The sequence below is a fragment of the Centruroides vittatus genome, unplaced genomic scaffold (assembly GCF_030686945.1).
Source record: "Centruroides vittatus isolate TY-2023 unplaced genomic scaffold, ASM3068694v2 contig_801, whole genome shotgun sequence".
Taxonomy (NCBI): Eukaryota; Metazoa; Arthropoda; class Arachnida; order Scorpiones; family Buthidae; genus Centruroides; species Centruroides vittatus.
The window spans coordinates 136,605-157,896 of record NW_027122519.1 but is presented as its reverse complement, the minus strand read 5'-3'; the positions used below and the strand labels follow the sequence as shown (position 1 = coordinate 157,896).

General features: G+C 30.9%; 2 protein-coding genes across 2 annotated transcripts in view; both read right to left on the bottom strand.

Moving 5' to 3' along the window:
* Positions 1-6,431, bottom strand: part of LOC136982039 (glutamate receptor-like) — a 32,569-nt gene extending 26,138 nt beyond the window's left edge. The window contains exon 1 of the mRNA XM_067278469.1: positions 6,389-6,431. The gene's annotated coding sequence lies outside the window, so the exon portion shown is untranslated. The remainder of the gene's footprint in view (positions 1-6,388) is intronic.
* LOC136982038 (glutamate receptor 1-like) overlaps positions 1-21,292 on the bottom strand; it is a 53,461-nt gene that overhangs the window by 7,329 nt on the left and 24,840 nt on the right. Inside the window, exons 7-8 of the mRNA XM_067278468.1 lie at positions 16,203-16,468; positions 15,882-16,139 (exon numbers count right to left, since the gene is read on the bottom strand). Of these exons, the coding sequence (XP_067134569.1) occupies positions 15,882-16,139; positions 16,203-16,468 (524 nt within the window). The remainder of the gene's footprint in view (positions 1-15,881; positions 16,140-16,202; positions 16,469-21,292) is intronic.

Sequence of the window (21,292 nt, the reverse complement as noted above, 5' to 3'; positions counted from 1 at the left end):
GTGCTGCATAGTGTTTTGAAAGAATGCAATGAGTGATGGATGTATTTTGTACATATGTAGAATATGTAGCAGCCAACTGTGTGGAACACTGTCGAATGCTTTTCTGTAGTCTATATAAGCCATGTGTATGTTTCTGTGTTGTTTGTGTGCTTGCCGTAGAATGACTGAATCTATGAGTAACTGTTCTTTGCATCCCTTGTGATTTCTACGGCAACCTTTTTGTTGTTCTGTTAGAATGTCGTGTTCTTCAATATGTTTGTATATTTTGTTTGCGATACAGGATGTCAATAATTTGTAAAGTGTTGGGAGACATGTAATTGGTCTGTATTGTGTGGGGTCTGTGGTATTGTTGTTTTTAGGTTTCATGTAGGTGATGCCCTGAGTAAGAAAATTTGGCATGTCCTGTGGATTGATGATAATGTGTGTTAGGTGTTTAGCTAGTTCCTGGTGCAGTGATGTAAACTTTTTGTACCAGAAATTGTGAATGTTGTCTACACCAGGTGTCTTCCAGTTGTGTGTTCTGTTAACAGTGTATTGGAAATCATGTATGTTTATTTCAGCACAGGGCATAGTTGGTATGTTGTGCAAGTTTCTGTTCTCCTCCTCGATCCAGCCTGCATCAGCATTATGCGTGACAGCACTGGACCAAAGAGAAGACCAATATGTTGTGAGTTCTTCTTCTGTTGGTGTGCCACTGTGCTGTGTATCAGTGTTTGCATTGTTATTAATTTGTCTGTAAAAGAGTTTTTCATTGTTTGTAAATAATTTATTTTGTTGTTTTCGTAGTGTACATGTTTTGTAACGTTTGAGTCTACGTGCTTTGGCAGCAAGTTTTTGTTTTAGTGTATCAATGTATTCTGTAATGTGTGTGTTGTGATGTTCATGTTTTGTATGTGTTTTTATTTTCTTGAAAATGTTTTTGAGCTGTTTCCTTAATTTGGGTGTTATGTTGCTTTTAGTGTATTGTGTCAGCCTGCCTAATTGCTGTCTAATGTCATTTATTTGTATTTCTATTCTTCTCTGCCAAGCAGGCTTGTGATAGTATTGTGTTTTCTGTGTATTTGTCTGTGACTGTACTTTCAGTCCATGGTGTGTCACTACTGTGACTGCCCCAGCATAAACTAATGTATGAATGTCTGCGAGTGTAGAAATTGAATGAATGTAGTGTGGTATTAAGTGAGTGTTTACATAATTTAGTGTTTTTCCTACTTCCTTTGACGTGTTGATTTTTGGTATTCGTGGTCGTTGTGTGGGATCTGTGCCTGTATATTTAGTGAGTGTTTCCTGAAATATAAGTGAGAGCGTATTAACTAAATTCATGTCTATGTTATCAGTGATGGACAAGGAAGTGTCTGTAGTATCATTAGTGTTAATTGTTGTATGTGTGTTATTATCAATGCTTGTTGCTGGATTATCCTGACAGGTTACATGATCTTCATTAATGTTAGATGTTTCTGTCTGTTGATGTATTTGATCAGCAACCTGTTGTTTGATAAGTTCAAGTGTTGTTTGTGGAATAAGGTTGTTGTGTATAATTGTTCTTTTTTGATCAACAACCCTTTGTTCAGTGACAGTGAGGTGAGGATATTGTTGTGTGAATTTATGGTGTAGTTGTTGTCTGTATGCTGTCATGTTTGTTTCAAGTTTTGTGATTGTGTAATAAGTACGGATGATAAACTCGTTCATTTCTACTGTCCATTTCATCCGTTGGCGTGGTTTTCCAGCCTTTGTGGTCTGTGGATGCATTGCCACAGAAACACCAAGGCTGGGTTGGTTCCTCACATCTGTTGAGGGCATTGCAGTAGCCATGCTTGGGCCGGTGCTGCTTTCGCCACCGGTAACTAGGGGAGACTGTGGCCTATTTTTCGAACGTGAGCCTCTGCCTAACCCACGAACGCGGACCTTGTTAACCCGGGCGACGTCCGAGCCGGTATCACACTTTGATCTAGTTATCACCATAATAAATATCTCCACAGAATGTGGGTGTGGTCACTCTGAGCTTCATTTCTTCCCATAGACCTTACTGGCATGGGTGTCCCTACTAGGAGCTTATGCTCCAGCCTGCATTGCCCTATGGATCAGTAAAATTACTGGGCTCTCCCACCACGACCAGGTGGTGACCACGGGAGAGTTATTATTATTATTATTATTATTATTATTATTATTATTAACCCATCTCGATTATATTATAAAATTGTGAATGCCAATAACATGTAAAATATTGATTAATTCGACCACACTGGAGATATGATACGTGATCCCTTTTATGTCTCTTTCCTGTCGACCTATAAGAACCAAAATTTAGCATTAATGCCTTTTATACACATGCTACTGTGCCAAATTTTGTTTCTTAAACTTTACTCATTCTGAGATATTGTTTAATATTTCAGAACAGAATAAAGAAAGTAAACAATTTAGATACCAACGTATATGCGTGCGCGCGTGAGTTTTTCCCTTTATTTGACATTTTTTGGGTTTGAGAGGTCTAGAAATGTATAGATTTGCAAAAACTCGGAGGATCAAATGTGACACGATTCAAATGCTTTTTAGTTTTTTATGTACATAACAAGTTGGGATAGTAAAAAGGAGTTGGAGTCAGGGCGGATTTTTGATGACTCCAACTCCAACTCTGACTAAAACACCAAAACTCCACGATTCCAACTCTGACTCCATAGTCCTGTGTTTAACAATGCAAAACTATTCAATTTTTCAGTGAAAACGATATTATCTTAACATGTTAAAATATGTTTAATAGTAATTGTACCGTAATTAAAAATTTAAACATCAAGTTAACAGGTCATGTACTGTACAGTATATAGTTTCTGCTAACTTTTTATAAATGAAAAACATAATCTGGATACTTGAAGATTAGTTTTCAGACTTGGAAAAATTATCAATTACTAGCAATTATCAATTATCATTTACTGGCAATTTCAAAATCCTTCAAAAAACCAATTTATTTTTTAATATGTTACATTGAGAAGTGTAGAAAATCTAGAAAATTAACTTTTTCTAGATTTTATTTTTGTCGATTGCAACTCTGTGTGTGTAATACACACAGAGTTAAAATCGACAAAAATAAAGCATGCTCAAGCATGTTCAGGAATGTTCAAGCATGCCACGATTGTCCTTTAATTATAACTTAAAAAACTTATTTATAATTTTGTTTTAAAACTGTTTTATGATGAGTACCACAAAATGAGGAAATAAATTAAAAATTGTATCTTTAATTTAACCGTTTTTATTTTTTGTTGCATGCAAATACAAAATGAATTGCAACTACGTTTTGAATAAGTGTATTAAATGTGCAAAGCATCAAATAAAATGTTTTACATTTTTAATATATACAACAGATTCTATTTTTGCATTAATCCAAAAACTTAAATTTTCATATTTTATTTGGTTTAATCAATAAATCAAAATTAAAATAAAACAGAAGTCTGAATTCTAATGGGATGTTAATATTGATTGAGATTGAAAACAATGTCTTCTTGCAACATTTCCATTATTTAAAGTGTTGTTGATATTTTAAACGTTTATAAGAATCGTAAAATTAATATAAGTAAATTCACAAATTAAATATGTATTAATTTATAAAATTTGAAAGATTTTATAAGTTTGACTTTTTTAATATATATTTAATATCAAAGCAAAAGTGATTTAATTATTAGTTAACGATGTAGAGTACTGTGTATTAATCACGCGCAATGTACGATACTGATCTAAAAGTAAATTTCTTTTTTAATAGATGAACCTGTTTATGGAGAATTGTAACAATAAACAATTAATTTTTTTTCGAAAGGCTCCTCTAATGAATTTACACGTTATTAACGTCAATATCCATTTCCGATTTGAAATTATGTAAAAGTTCGAAATTGACTAAATTAAAAGACCTTAAATACAGCTTCCTAACAAACAAAATAAAGTGTTATTAAAAGAATTAAGCTTAATCCGAGAAGATTTTAAAAAACACCTGAATTAAAAAATCGACATCAAATTACAACTAAATATTGTAAACAACGATGAAGAAGGTTGAAAGTGATTAATGTTTTTATCTTGTTATTTGAATAGTATAAAAATAAATTTAAGTGTAAGAAATTTCATTTTCAAGACTTTAAAGAAAATAAAAATTATGGTTAAAACTGAAAGAGTAATTTTTTCTTTGTATGTGAAAAAGTGTGGGTGTTATTGAAGTGAGCATATTTCATCTCTAAAGAATTCTCACATCATTCGAATATTTTTATTTTACGATCGGCAAAATATTTATCTATTATATCTATTTTCATGTTTAAATTACAAAGAGCCAAACTTTAAAAAACGTGTAATAATTATTTATCAAAAATAAAATATTTTAATCTTCCCAGAAAATTGTTCTTATTCGAACCGATTAAATATCTAGAAATCAATTTTAAACTAATTTGTGAGATATTTAAAATATATTATATGCTTGTTTTAGTAATATTGATATTTTACATATCTGAAAAAACTTTCCAAATTTTAATTCTTTTGATATTTAATTTAAAATTATAAATATATCAAACAGTGTAAAATGTATTTAATATTAATTGAGATGCACATAATGCTTCTGTATTTACAAATAAAATTAAAAAGTTAAATAAAGTAACTGCCATCAAAAGAACTGTTACTTGTATACAGTAGAACAATCAGGAGAGGGGCAAGAAGATGAGTGACCTCGCTACAAAAAAAAAACCAGCCACCAAAATTTTTCAAATTTACGAAAAAAGTGAGGAATCAGCACATGCTTACTCATTTCGTTATGCTTAAATAACTTAAAAAGTATCAATTTTTATTATAAATTTTATTAGAAAAACCAGCAATTTTTTAAAATATTGTAATCTTGTCAAAAATGAATAATGTTATTTAAATGCGACGCTATTACTTATAAAATAATATTTAATATTCTACAAGTAAAAAATCTCCAATTTTCTTACTCTAATTATAACGTTTTCTATTTAAAATACCTATCTATATATATAATCGAGACGAGTTGATAATAATAATAATAATAATAATCAGTGCAGAGCCCAAACGGTTAGGAGTTGAAAGTTGAAATTTGGTACACAGTTAGGGTACGTCACGAGGACGCACACTAAGAAGGGATTTTTCGAAATTCCTCTCCACGGGGGGGAGGGACAGGGTTAAGTCTTAACACTTCCATTGTTGATGGAAGTGTCAACAATGGAAATATCAACAATGGAAGTGTTAAGAGAAAGCGGCGTGTAAGACGCAGATGCAGTGTTTTCGTTTTTGCGGGAAATCGAACATATTTTTAGACCCATCTAAAAATTCTCTAGTTAGTCTGGAAACAGGGGTCCCAATTCTTGCATTCTGTGAAAAAGAGTAAGGTTGACTATAACGTAATAATCTTAATTTTCTCTAAAACGGTTAGGAGTTGAAAGTTGAAATTCGGTACACAGGGTACCAAATTTAAGTACCAAAGTGTTAAGTAACAACGAAAGTGTTAAACAACAATGGAGAACAAGAGAAAGCGACGTGCAAGATTTACTGGCGCTGGAGGAAAAAAAAGAAAAACAGTAATATGTTAGAATATATTCGATTATCAAATTTAAACAGATTAGTTCGGTTCTTCTTTAGAACATTCGATGAAAATTGAACGATATAATCAGAACACGTCGTGAAAATCGAACAATATTAGAACATTCGATTTTCAAATTCGACCTTTCTTTAGAAATATTTAGTTTGTTGATGAAATTACTCTTTTTCTTCTGTGACTATAACTTAATAATCTTAATCTTCGCTATCATTACTTTTGCCCGAGCAACGCCGGGCCTACCTGCTAGTTGTATATATTTCTGTGATTAAATTTTTATTCTAATTATTTAAAATTTCAATTGTCGATAAGAAGAACGTTTTCGAAATTCTATTTTAAAATGTGTCTATATTCAAAAGTTTGATTTAATATTTCGAGTATTTAGTCCTCTAAAGTTTTCATTATCATACCCGAAAAATTTCATGCAAATATTTTGCATAAATCGGCAAATATCTTAAACTTCATCTTAAATTTATGTAAACTTAATATTTTCAAAATTATTCGTTTAAGAATTTATATAAATTAAGCCAATTGCTAAATCTCATATGCGTTTATATGGATTATGAAAGCGTAGTGAGTAACGGTATAAAATGAAAATAAAAACAAAAATTTAAAAGGAAAGTTAATTATTAAAAAAAAATTATAATGATAATATAAGAAATTTACATAACTACTGTAAGAACTCTCATATGATTTTTCATTATATCAAAAGTTTTACATTTGCTGTCTAAATTTCTCATACGAAATAACTCTAAAAAGATGTAGGCATTGAAACACGAGACATTTCTTAATACATTAGTATTAATATTTACTTACACTCAAATCAATGGATACTATGTCGTTATGTCGTAAATATGAAGTTTTAAGACGAAAAGTAAAAAATAAAAGAAATAGCATTTTAACAATAGGCTCTATGACTATACACTATATTCTTACAATTTAACATTCAATCTATTAAACTATTGTATACGATTAAGACGTCACCTTATTTACTGATCAATAATATAACTGTCACGTGATTATTATTTTGATCAGTTTTTAAAAATTGAAAGCATTTCAACATGCAATCAATCGTGATATAAAAATTAGAATAAGTTTTGTTTCACGTTTTACGAATTTTCTATTTGCATTTATTATATTATTTTGCACGTCCTTTGTTAATTTTAAAACTAATTAAATAAAATTATAAATATTATTAGTTATATTAACTTTTACCGTGCCTTTAAGGTAATTTAACAATTTTAATAGTAAAGATTTGTAAGAATTCTGAAAACGTGAAGCTGGAAGCGGTGTTTTCAAGAATGTTAATAGCGTAGAGAAGTTGAAATGTAATTGAAAAAGAATGAGCCGTTTTCATTTTGTGAATTTACATATAATTAGTCATTTCAAATTAAAAAGAATTCCAAATTATAAGATTTCATCAACTCAAAATAATTTATATAATTATCATCACCGAAATTATATATAAAAGAAAAACTTGATTAGACGATAACTATAAATTGATATTTACAAATAAATAAATATCAGTAAATAAATGTATACAAAATTTTAGATATTGCTCTGAATTAATAAAATTCAATATAGTAGACATTATTAGAAATAAATTATAGAATTTTAGGTGATCTTTAAATATTCTGTATTCTTATATAAGCGTATACGTACCTTTACGTAGTAAAAATTGTAATTTTAATATGTAAATCCCCGGAAAATCTTTACGTGAGGGAGATTTCAATGTTTCGGGAAACAGTGACAATTGTACTATAATTTGAAGATCCTGGAAAAACTGGGATGAATAGACACTAGATGCAGTTGTTTCAATTATTAAAAACTGTCTTTTTCATTATTAAAATAATAAAGCGGATTCGATTTTCTCGTTTTATGAAGATCAGTTAGTCTAAATGACAACGTACAGTACTTTACAGAAATATAACCTCATAGGAATCGTCAATTGCAATTCAGGTTTAGCCAACAATAGAAAACAAAATACAAACGAAAAACAAGTATATAGTCAATTTATAAACAAAAAGAAAAGACTGACAACACGGTCTGATGTGGAAAAAAGCGTACATGCTATAAATGTATTGTAGTCTCTCACGAACGTATTTTTATAACTGCATATGTTACAATACGAACAATGCGTCAAGTATTCATCGTAATTCAGACAATGCTTCGTTGTTTTAGGCAGATTATACTAGTTCTATAACAACACATGATACTCATATTTTTTCAAAATAGATCTTTCTCTAAACTATCATCATTATAAAATAAACTTCCGTGACAAGTGTATAACTAGGAAGTCCACATCCATATTGGAAGTCCACGATACAATTGATTTTCTCCAGACGCTGCATCATCTTCAGACAACGACTGTATTTTGTAGTATAGCCTACCGCAGAAATTTTTCTATGAAAGCATGAAAATAATAATAATAATGTGTACGTGATCAAATGGCCAAGAAGTAAATATAAACTTACAAAATAAAAATAAAAAAAGACGTTCCTTTTGTTGTGTATTGTTTTTCAAAATAATAAATGAACAAAATCATTGAGGATCAATATATTTTTAAACGTAAAATTATTTAATCTTATTTTTTTCTGATGACTGACAACGTTAATCCTGACTAATGGATAACCGGCTAATCATTTAATAGCAACAGCAGATCAGATATGTAGGTTACGTCACACAGACCATGATGACTTGTCAACATTTAGTGATACAAATAAAAGTACTGACTTTCTCCACGTAACTAAAAATCATTCAATCAGAAATAGCCTAATAATTTTAACTCCTTTGATCGATAATTAACATCAACCAATCAATGTAAAATGTAATATTAATAAATACGCGTATGATATTTTTAAAATTTAGAAACATAATTGAAAATTAAAATGAAGTAGATGCAATCGAAAGAAAAGCGTTACATTTTAAATATGAGATAAACTTAATATTTTCTAAGACATTCATGTAAGACTTAATATAAATTTTCACAAATTGTTTAATATCTCATATACATTTATATGGATTATGTAAATGTAAGTGACTAAATCTATAAAATGGAAATAAAAATTAGAATTTTAAAAAAAGTTAATTCTTATAAATAATATTAATGGCAATAAAAGAAATTTATATAACTGCTATAAAAATTCTCATATGATTTTGCATTATAACGAAAGTTTTACATTCGTTGTCTAAATTTCTCATATGAAAAACTCAAAAATGTAGTCATCAAAAAACAAAAAATCTTAATACATTAATATTAATATTTACTTACAGTGAAATCACTGGAGATTATATCGTTATATTGTAAATGTTGAGTTTTAAGACGAAAAGTAGCAAATAAAAGAACTATCTTTTAAATGATATGCTATATTTAGTCTATGACTACAAATTATATACTTACAATATAACATTCGATCTATTTAACTACTATTTTATCAAACAGGCTATTGTAGAAGTTTATGACGTCAAATTATTTATTGACCGCTAATATAATTGTCACGTGATTATTTTGATCAGTTTTTAAAAGTTGAAAACATTTCAACACGCGATCAATTATTACAGAGAAGACCAGAGCCGGTTGGCACAGTACGTAGTTTGGAATTTTTTTTATTAAATAATCGTTAATTAACGTTAATAGGTTAAATGCCTTGTCGTCAGATGTAGCAATTAGTTGGACGTCATTATGTATTATCTACTATTTTCTAAACAAAATTTTTAGAAAAAAATATTTTTCTGAATGCCATTTGTTTCAACTTTCCCTGTATCTGGAGTATATTGAAACGGAGCATAGGGTAAAATAAAACTATTTATTATGTCTAACGAGAATCTTTTCTCTGACATCAGATAGGCGAGATCCGAGTACGGTGTCACTGGATGGGATTCTTACGTGACACACTTCGACACATTTTTCGTTAATTTTATGTTGATGCGAGTGGAAGGATTTAGTAAAGTAGTCGTAAGGTGTCGGCGATACACGAGTCAAAAGTGTAAAAATTTGAAAGGGGTCAATTTTGACCGATTGGTTAAAACGGCAACTTTAAGCAATATTTGCATATTTTTAAACATGGGGATAATCCACAATGTGATTGTGGTATTCAGGAGGACCAAACACCACTTAGTTTTTCGCTGCAATAGGTACAATCACATTAGGGATAGTTTAATGAGAGCTGCTATTCTTGAAGGGTACAACTGGTCTTGTAATCCGCACCAACTCATTCACAAACGTACAATGTTCCATCATCTACTCACATTTATATCCCTTAGTGGGGATCTTGAGAGCACTCATTCCAGGAGCACGGATAGCAATGAGCTTTTCGTTGCTTTGTTTCAACTTTCAGCATTTAGCTGCCTTTAACTTTGTATTTTAATTTTTTTCCGTCTTCTTTTTCAGTCTAAATTCGGTTAGTCCTAATTGAAAGTTAGATTAGGGACTCTTAGCTTGGTTTCCAATTAGGATAGGTTAGGTTAGGTTAAATTAGATTAGGGTTTGTTAGCTTTAGTTCACTGGTTAAGTTTCTCCTAGGTTAAGATAAGTTAGTTTAGTTAGTAAGTTAATGTTTAAAAATAAAATAAAAGAAATAAAACTAATAAATAAAAATATGGGTCTTGCCCGTTTGTCTTGTCTAGTTTGTCATTGTGTTCGTTTCTTTTTCGCGCTGTCTGTCTAACTTTTAAGTAGTATTAAGATTCGCAATTTCGTTCAGTTTTATTAGTATTAAGCAGATATAAGTCTTCCTACTAACAGCCATTTGGCACTAACGTCTACACTTAGCTATACGTGGCGGCACTCAATTATTGGTGTTCGCTACACTCAGGTTTTCTTTTAGACTTTTTGGGGTACTACGGCCTTGCAGCATTAAAACTGTATTCCAACATCAAACATAGAGGGTACTGTAGCCATATGTATGCCGTTTAGAGGGATCCTACCTTTCTCTACTGTCTATCTCCTCTCCTTCCTTCTTCCCCACCCCTTTCCCTTACCCTCTTTTCTGTCGGCTAAACACTTCGTGTACTGCAGACGTTCTTGTAGTAGAATTTCCGGGTCTATTTTGGTAACAAGTCCGTCCCTGGTCAGAGTCGTAGTCGGAGTCGGTAGATTTTTACACTACTCCACAGTCCTGGTGTTAACCTCTGTTGTTATTTTTTGCCTGGGCAACGCCGGGCTCATCTGCTAGTTTATATAATAAATTAATTAAAAAAAAATACAAACTGAACACAGTAAACATTGAAGTTGTTTATAAATTCTACAAGTTTTTCATGATATAAACATTTATAATTAACAGAATAATTGTATATCAGAAAATGTGGGGTACAAACAGTAGTTCGAAAATTAGTTGAACATACGTAAATATTTTATATTTACGTTTGTATTGCTTTTTAGATTAATTTTTTTTTTAAATTGGGAGTAGAAATAATAATGAATGCCGAAAACATTTCTGCGTAAAATTTTTAAACTTATACACAAAAATCAAATATTAAAATTCTTATCTTGGTAAAAACATTATAAAGTTTATTTGACATTATAGTATATGACAAAATTGAGGCGAGTGACATTGTCTTTGAGCACAGAGTATAGCACATCTGGATAGATGGAACAGATTTCACTCCTAATTGCATATGTGAGACTTTGCACTACGTAATTTATTTACATAACTAAATCATAATGTGAAGCTTCGGAAATGAGTATAGAATTTGTGCAAAACAAAACAAATTTTTAAATAGAAACTAATATTTATAATAGTTAAAATGATTTTATATTGTAAAAGGAAACCGTGAAACGAAAAAAAGGGGAAAACGAAAAATGAATATTTTATGTCCATAAAACGACATGTTTGTAGAAATTTCCGAGAAAGTCGGTCTTCTCAGGTTGAAACAATAGATTAATTTAAGTACTGAGACCAAACATCTTCGATAGGGATCGAATTGTCAGTCGAGATTGACTGACAATTCCGATCCCTATCGAATCCGATCTCGTTACAATTCGTAACGACGGGGGGGACCAATTGGAAAGCGGGGACAAATCGTCAATCATCTGTTAAGTTCTCAGCAGTGAAAGCGATGCTTTCTCATAACCTTTTGACGTACTGTCTCGATTTTATCAGTTCAATATAGCAAGTAACTGCAAATTTAGTCAGTTGTCGCCAGTTCATCGACCGATAATCTGTGCTCTGAAACGAATTAACTTTTCGACTTGGATCCGAAACATTAGTGCCTGCAAATCGGAATAACTTCGCCGTCAAACCTGAAAGAAATCTAGAATCAACTCCCGGAATACATCTTATCCAGAACTGTTCTAACGTGCGAACTTTCGCATTTATTCAACTTCCCTAAGTAATAGTATAAATCATTTCCAGCATAAAGTTTACAACCGGATTCTTCAACTGCAGGTATTTATCGCCACGCCAACCTCATGTAAACTCTCTCTCTCAAGAAACGTGAGGTATCTTTACCCATTTTAGCTCGACGTATTATAACTCGTTTAACGATATGAAATGTATAAAATGTATTTTTCTTTACAAATAAACGGTTGTTTTGTTAATCTAGTTTTTGCATGAGTCACTTCCTGCTCGCTATTTTGCGGTTTCCATCCGGAATCGGATGGCTGACTCACGCGGCAGCTCGCGTGACCTACTTTCTAATCCAAACTGATTTGCCGTCGCGGCTTCCGTGTCAATCGGGACACAGTGGTGTCATTCCTGAAAGGGCATCGAAGCAGTGCCGACCTTCCGGTCAGACATATTTCATTTCTGATAATGTGAAAGAACCTAAGTGATACACTGTAGATTTTATATACCCCATAACTAGAAAGCTACTGATGTCAAATCTGAAAACAATTGAGGCCAAGGGATCTTGCAATGCCTACTGATAACACTACATTCTTTACCAAATGTTTTGATCAGAAAGTTTTTACTGGAGAAGCGATGAGAGTTGGTGCCACATTCGGATAACTGTAACCTGTGGGCAGCTCTTTTCTTTATTGCGAACAGGACACGCAGCAGTATCAAATAACGCTGCGCTTTGACTATGGTAGCGTGTCAGCCAGTTCTTCGTCAACGCTCCTCAAAGGAAACGGTCCCACTCTGTATTAGGCAGAGAATCCATTCTAAACTTTCAATCAAGGTAAATTAAGTGCTTGCGATGCGTACGCATGTGGATAGGCAAATGCTCATGTGCGTCAATATTGTGTTCAGTTTTCCATGTAATGAAAAGTTTGCTTCATCTGTCTAAAACACACTACATTGCCATTGTGCTTGCTACGAATTTTGATAACGCCCATTTCACGAATGTTTTTCTCTGTACAGTATCTAACTGCAGAGACTTTTAAAACTGTATATATAATTTATTTCCTGTAAAAAATACTCCATTCTGAAAATACTATACTTCTTAGTGCCAAGTATATTCTAATGTGATGCTATTTCATTTCTTTATAAATTTTTAAAGCTTTTACTGACTTACAGCAGATCTTGCACAAATAACAATATTTGAAAAAGGTGTATTTTCAGACATTAATTAAATACTTCAACATTAATTCTACTGGATTATTAAATTTAAAACTCTGTTTTTATATTACGGTATATCACAGATAGTTTTAAACTGTGCTATTAGGGTATTTAATTAATCTATTGTTTAGTTTAAAAGCTAAATCTGTTATAATAGAAATTTACAATAAAAAACATTAATTAGAATTTAAGCAATAAAATAAAATTAAATTGAAATGGAGAAAAAATACTTACATAAATAAAAAATATATTAGAATTTGAAAGTGCAATACTAAATTGCATTTAGGTGTAGGTAGGGCAAGACGGGGTAATAAGTAGAGGTGGGAAATACAGGTCTGATTCTGGAATTGGAACTAATCCGAATACAGAACTGTTCCCCCAGAACATTGGACTAGACAGTTCCTTGGACAGTTAAGTTGAACTGGAGGGCCTTTTGTCGTTTACACACACACACACATGTATATATATAATATACAGTCAAACCTGTTTTTATGCGGTGAATAGAAACCGCATAAAAAAACGCATAAAAATCGCACGAAACTTCACGAGTGGCTATAAAAAATAGTTTTCACAACACAAAAAAATATTTTTTATGCGGTCAATAGGGACCGCATAAAAAGTCTCACATAGAAAATAACTCAAAACCGCACGAAATAACTAGGAATTGCTTTTTTAAACGAAATCATGACGAGGCTTGGCAGCTACTTGGAATCTCGCCAAACCTTTTGGAATCTGATTTAGAAAATACGTAAATAATACAGTACATTTACCTTCAATTTACGCTTTGAAATGAATCTTATCTTAATGGTCCAGGAATGTGAAAGCACTTTGAAGGTTTAATTAACGTAATTAAAACAGACGTAGAATTTATTGACAACAGATGTCAGCACTTGACTGCATCGTCTTGTCTATCGTCTGTTTTACATATTTTTGTCCAGGTGGTGTTTTGTTGACTTAAAAAATAAATTATTTTATTTTTCTCATATTCATGAAATAATATTGCTATAATAAGTTCATTTATGCTATAATAAGTTTATTTAGCTATAATAAGTCAACGTGAGACATGACAAAACGCATGAGACTAGTCGCCGACTATAGGGCACAAATAAAAAATCGCACAAAAAAAGACCGCAAAAAACAGGTTTGACTGTATATTTACTAGTATATATATATATATACTAGTAGATGAGTCCGGAGTTGCTCGCGCTTAAAGTAACGATAGCCAAGATTAAGATTATTAGATTACAGCCGATCTTACCCGTTTTTACCGGGAGCAAGTATTAGATTCACCCTCTTCCGAGACTAATTAGAAAATTTTTAGATGGATCTAAAAATATGTTAAATATGTTCGATTCTTGCAAGAAACCGCATCTAAAATAGTACGGCCTACAGTAAAATCCGAGTGCAGGACAATCCTTAAAGTTTAGCAAGACCTTTCGCGATACTGTTTGCGATGTACAAAAAATATTCGAAAACATTTTTAATTATTATTAATCAGAAAAAAATATTTTTAACTTTTATTAACTTTTAATAAGTACATTTTATGGTATATATAGTATATTTACGGTAATACGAATAACAATATAAGAAAAATACATAATTTCAGATATTAAATACTTTAATTTTATTGTGTTGTTATATTTATAATACACATTAAATCTATAACCATCCTTTTATACTGCAAAAATTTTGAAATTTTCTAAATTTAGATATTCAATTAATTTCTTATCAATAAAATATGGCTGTAATTTCAATTCTATCATGCAAAAAGTTCAATTTTATTTAAAACTTATTTTACAGAGCAGAAACTAATTATTTCGAGAATTCATTATTATTTTATATTTAAAACAGTAGATACTTTTAACAATATGTATATATTTCAATGAATATGAATTAAAATATTTTGTTTATTTATCTCTTTAATGACAATCTATTTTCATTGTGCAAAATTAATACTATATATTTCTGATATATTTTATAAAGAACATTGAATAGAAACATTAAAAATACAGATTATTAAATTTTCAAAGTTTTTAATTTATGAATTAATGTCTAAATTAAATTGAAATTTAAAAGAGGGATTATTTTTATAGAATTTTATTATATATCACTTAATAATATATGACATATTCAATATTTTCAAATCACTTAATAATTATGAGTATTTACATTCAGAATAAGAGTTAAGTTATTCGAGATTTTGACCATACAGATGACCATACAGAAAAATAGTAATATTATACTACGAGAGTAAATGCTTAAAAATAAGTAATATAAATAATTCTATATTATTTCAGTTTGAGAAATAATTCTATCTCATGACAAAGAAAAGAAAAAAAACTACAACAACTACGTTAAATTTTCAGAAATGCATATTTGTCCGTTTAATTATAGGCTCCAATATTTTTGATTAGAAAATATATCGAAGCTTAATGTTATCTGATGAACTACATCAAAATAAAACTTTGATCTGACATAGCGATTAAATGTCTTCTTTTCGAATGATTTGTATATTTGTACTGAAAAAAATTTTTTTTCCTTCTGAATTATTTTTAAAAATAATCGTAATTTACAGAAAAAACTTTCAATAAGTCAATTTCATACTTCTAATCATCATAAACACAGAAAAAAAAATTATAATTCGACTGAAAAATACATTACCTAAAAGATTAGTAAGCGATTTTTCTTATTGTAAATAGAAACGGATTTTAAACTAAGCAAGATTTAGTAATTATTCTCCAACATACTAAAATATTTATATTTATATTGAGATTTTAATTGAAATACTAGGAAACTCTCCAACACCTTACATGCTGAGAACTGAAGTAGACTTTTTTGATTTTAATAGTTTTGAAAATTTGCTTCCATTTGTTAATAGCTCTAGAATAAATACTAAAATTGATAAAACGTATCCAATTATAAGAACAGAAAATCCTCCAATTAAATCTTCTACTGTTAATGGTTTGGGATCCGTATCTTTTTCTGGAATTACCTTTGTATGTCTCAGTTTATTTACTTGATATTTTATTGCATAACTATATAATCCACTTTCTATTATTCGACGAATGCTAAGCAAAAAAAAATAATTATTAATAAATAAATAATAGAGATTCCTTTAATTAATAACTTACCATTTATTAAAAAGTTGTTTGTATTGATATCCCTTTCTTATAGCCAATATTTCATACTGGGAATAAAGAGGTTCTTTTGAACATATATAGTTATTAATTCCCAAAGCACTGGTATACGCCATTCCGTCTACATCGTAGTGTATAAGTGCAAATTTCTTCCTTAAAAGTAATTCGTAAACATCGTCGTTTGGTCCAATATTTATGATTTTTCCTTGTTCGTGTAATTTTTTTATCCAAAATAGTAACGGTGACATTTCAGTAGCATCCTAAGATCATATATATGTTGAAGTTATATTTAAAAAAAAAATTATTATAATTATTTCTGAATAAAGGTTAAAATATAATTGTAGATAAGTTGATATGTCAAAAAAGATAACTTACAATTTAATTATTTTAAAAATTTATTTAAATTGCTTAATTATTTTTATACTAGCAGATCAGCCAAGTGCTCAGGCAAACTACCAATAGCGAAGATTAAGATAATAATTTTAATCTTAGTCTTAATTAATTTTATAGCCAATTTTACTCGCTTCACAGCGTAGAAGAATTAGGTTCACTTTTTTCTGTAGCTAATTAGATAATTTTAAAATAGGTCTAAAAATATGCTCGATTCTCGCAAAAACGCAAAAAACCGCATCTAAAATAGTACAGTTCTATAGGGTAATCTTTAACCCTCTCTGTCTACCCCGCGAGGGTTTTCCAAAAATTTCTTTCTTGTGTGCATTCTCATGGCGTGTACCAAGTTTCAAAACTTTCAACTCCTAACCGCTTTGGCTCTGCGCTTATTATTATTATTGTCAACCTGTCTCGATTATATATAATACATATAATCGAGACAGGTCTTATATTATAGAAGATATAAGAAAATAAACAACTATCAAATATTTATGTTTCGGTGATGTTTATTGTAAGCAGGGAAAAATTTACCTAAGTTATTTAATATATTCTTCATTTTTCATATTTAATAATTTGTATGTACAGTACATATAAATTATATTTATATAGTATGTATTACAAGTTTATTTCTGTTTATCATTTATAATTTTGACATTACAAATAATCTATTATAATAAATCGCAGAAGTGTTGAACACAAAATCTTGTTAATAACAATCACATGGCTTTTTCCACCTTTATTTAGTTGAACACGGTTACCTTCTAAAAACAATACAACACGGTTTCACAACAAATCAATAATAAATCATGTTTAAGAACAGTGATATTTGTTTAATTTCGTTTCTAAAAAACATCAGTTTTTTAAGTAACATTTTCAATTTACTTTAACAATCGTTTTAAAAATGTTTTATAAACAACTGTCATGTTTTTAATATACCAATTTACTCGCATATAAGACGACCTCGCATATAGGATGAGGTGTGACTTTAAAGATCAAAATAAAGAAAATTAGATTTGTTAATACAATTCTAATTTTATTTCGTTTAATCACAAGTAAAATATCAAATGAACGTAAATGCACATATTGTCCTGCAAAAATTCCTGGCATCTTAAGCTTTAAGGAAAAATCTTGTAAAATCGACAACACAATTTTTCGTGTAAAGCTGGACAATCGAGAACCTTTTTTTTGCCAATTCTTAACAGTCGAATTCACTCTTCGACGATTACACTCCGAATTCTGATTTCCGAATAATCATCTGTTTTCACATGGGAATGCATTAAAACTTATATCGTACTCCCGTATGATTTTAGAATTTCAATCTGGAATTCAATTGAAAAGCTTTGCTTTTCCTATTGCTATTCATCTTTACTTCCGACCAGTGGTGATATTCGAAATATTTAACAAAGGGTTCGCTAGCAGAAAATTTTTCCCTAACAATCACCGACAAACAAAATGGAAGGTTTGGCTAGAAATAAATACAATACCTTTTCTTGCGATATATCTAATAATCAGTGGCTTATTTGGAACGTAAGGGGCCCTGGGCGAAGACCAGTTCAGTTCAGTTCAGTTATTTAATTAAAAAGATACCAAAGGTACATAACCGGTGCCGTAATACATAACCGGATGAAATATAACAGAGTTACAATAAATATATGAGTTACAGATATGTAAATTATTTAACCAGAATAAAGCATAACATCAACTACAAATATAGTGACATGTAGACAAAAAAAAAAAAAAAAAAAAAAAAACACAGAGCACAGAGCACAGACAATAACAAACATAGCACGAACAATTTTATAAACTAGAGGCGTCTTCGCCGAGACGGTAAACTTGCAATAATTGTTTGTAAAATTGCGTCGTCTCTTTGCTGCATATGGACTTTCTTTAGCGTCAGTTCCATTTGGTCCAGTTATGTTTGCAGCTATTCGTACCTTTCTCTTCAATATTGACGTCAAATTCTACAATTCTATTTCATTCACGCATCTCACTATCGTTTTCGATGCGTATTTGACGTGAATGATTGTCACACTCTTGAAGCACTCTTGAAGTACTCTTGAAGCGTTCTTGAAGCACTTTCTTGGCACTTTTGTAGGACTCTTGTAGCTCTTTTAAAGTAGTTACTAAGTATTTAGATGTGAAGACGATGAATACACGGTGAGCTAGAGTTAACGAAATCCAGGAACACACAATATGGCTGTTGGCAAAGAATGAGATCAAATTGATTGATGATAGAAGTTAAGATAGAAGTAGAAGCAATGCTTCTACCTATATTGTATTGCAGGAAGCTAATTTAGTCTTAGGCTGTAATTCCATAGTCAGTTCTATTTATTAGATTGGTTTTGATTCTCGTGTATACCCTACAAGAACTATCTCTGGCATTATGCCCAGCCATGGTGTGTTCGTGTCTACAGTTACAACATACCGGAGGTTGGTCTATATTTGTGCATTCGTTATAGGTATGTTGACCAGAGCAGTGGCTACATGTGGGAAGACCAGAGCTGGCGAAGACCAGGTAACAATAGTATATTAGTGCTGTCGACCCTTTTTTTTTGTTTTTCTTTTTTAGGCAGAGAAATTTTTCACCCCGAATGGGACTGCTGATAATAGACAGATCTCACGCGCGTGAGATTGTGGGATCTGCCTGGATCTAGTTTCAAGAACTCTCTTGAATCGATCGCGATTAAACCTCGTTTCGGTCGAGATTGAAACGGTCGAGAGAGATCGCACCAAGACATAGTCCCCGACCTTGCTCACAATTTAAATTGAAATGCTCGGTGCGAACGGGATATAAGGCTCTAGTTTAGTAGTGTTACAGAGTATAGTACGTATATTTTAACATATTTTTTAAAAGAAACAAAACCACTGAGAAATATTACGTGTGTTTAACAAGGTTCGGGCGAACCCGTTCGGAAAACTGAAAATTTTACCAACGGGTTCGGCCGAACCTGTGCGAACCCGCTGAATATCACCACTGCTCCCGACAGTATACAAGAACGATTCAAATGACTCGGATAAAATACTTATGTTTTTAAATACAAGAGGGTAAGCATTCGGTAAAAAATGCGAATATACGGTTCACAAAAATTATTTGCAAATACGCAAAGAATCTTTCGCTCGCGCGTATAGGACGACTTAGGATTTTAAAGCTATGATAAATGAATAAAATCTTCGTCTTATATGCGAGTAAATACGGTAATTTATGTGAAGAGCAGAACACCATGAGGCACCATGTGGCGGCGTGTCCGAGACTACGACCAAGGCCATTGTTATTCAAGACCTGCTTGTAACCCCCGTTAACTAATCGTGACGTCAGACTACTGGTCATTTACAGTTTACTGGACAACGTGGTGTTAGATGTCTTGAAGCTAGTCTTTCTGGTTTATTTTATAAGTTTATCTAATTTGATATTATTTAGATATTTATATTCATATAGTTTATCAAAGGGAAGATATTTTTTTGAATATTAATTATACGAAAATAAAAAAGTTAGGGGTATTTTAAGTACACTACATAACTAATTATTATGTAGACCATTTTTCAACATTTTCAAATTAGGTCTAATTTGTAATACACTTTGAAAGAAAAGACATTTTAGTTATACGTACTTTTTTGTGGATATAAAGTCAGTTTGATTTATATATTGGATATTATATATAGCCTAATAGTAAGATTTTTTTGTTGGTAATTCAATATAAGATTTCGGCAATTGGTACAATCCCTGATGTGTACAAGTTAACTAAGTTGTCTCATTCATTAAAATATTAATAATTTCTTATAATTCCAAGTGAAATAAATAAACTAGTTTAATTAGGATAAAATTGGGAAAAAATTATATATCAAAAGTTAATAACATATTGGATTGTCTATAGTAGATATCTGTAAGAATATGTTACTAATTATTTTACATTATAACTAAAAAGAATTTAAATATATGTATTTACTTAATAGATTCCTCAAAGATGCTGTGTGACAGACTAAAAGAATTACATCTATAGAGTACACAACACTTTTCTCTTTCTCCAAAAGTGCAGAAATGATTAGTAAGTGGATTAAAGCTATATACATAATGACTTTTCCCCTTCTAAAAACAGTGTTGTATGTATTAAACATTTTGATGACAAATTTATCATCAAAGAAGATAAAATAAGGTTAAAGTATACCTAGGTAACCCCAATGGCGGCGCTTCTGTTAGGTTAGGTTAGATTAGATTAACTATATTTTTAGTACACGTTTCCTTATTTTTCTTTTGTTCAATAACTACCGTGAATCAATAACTAGTGACGTTTAGCACACAGCGGCCTGCCGGCGGCTCCCACCCGGGAGATCAGTCAGGAGCACGAACAGTCGGTAGCGCGGCCATAGCGCCACCATTAGTGTTACCTAGGTATATTTTGACCTAAAATAAAAAGAGATGATGGGTCATGGTTAATAGTTTCTAGATTAAGACCAAAACTAACCGAAGATGCCTACCCATCTATATTTCCAAATTGTCCAGCTTACCTTTCACATAAGCCTCCTGCCAAAAGAAAAACTGGTGATGACAGAAGAAAAGAATTATTTGAACGTGATAATCAACAGTTTCGTAAATGGTGCCAAAAAGATATTAAATCATTTGCATATTTGAAAGATGGTATTTCTAATCATGTTTCAAATTCTTGGTTGCTTTTATTTGATACAGAATATGTTTTATT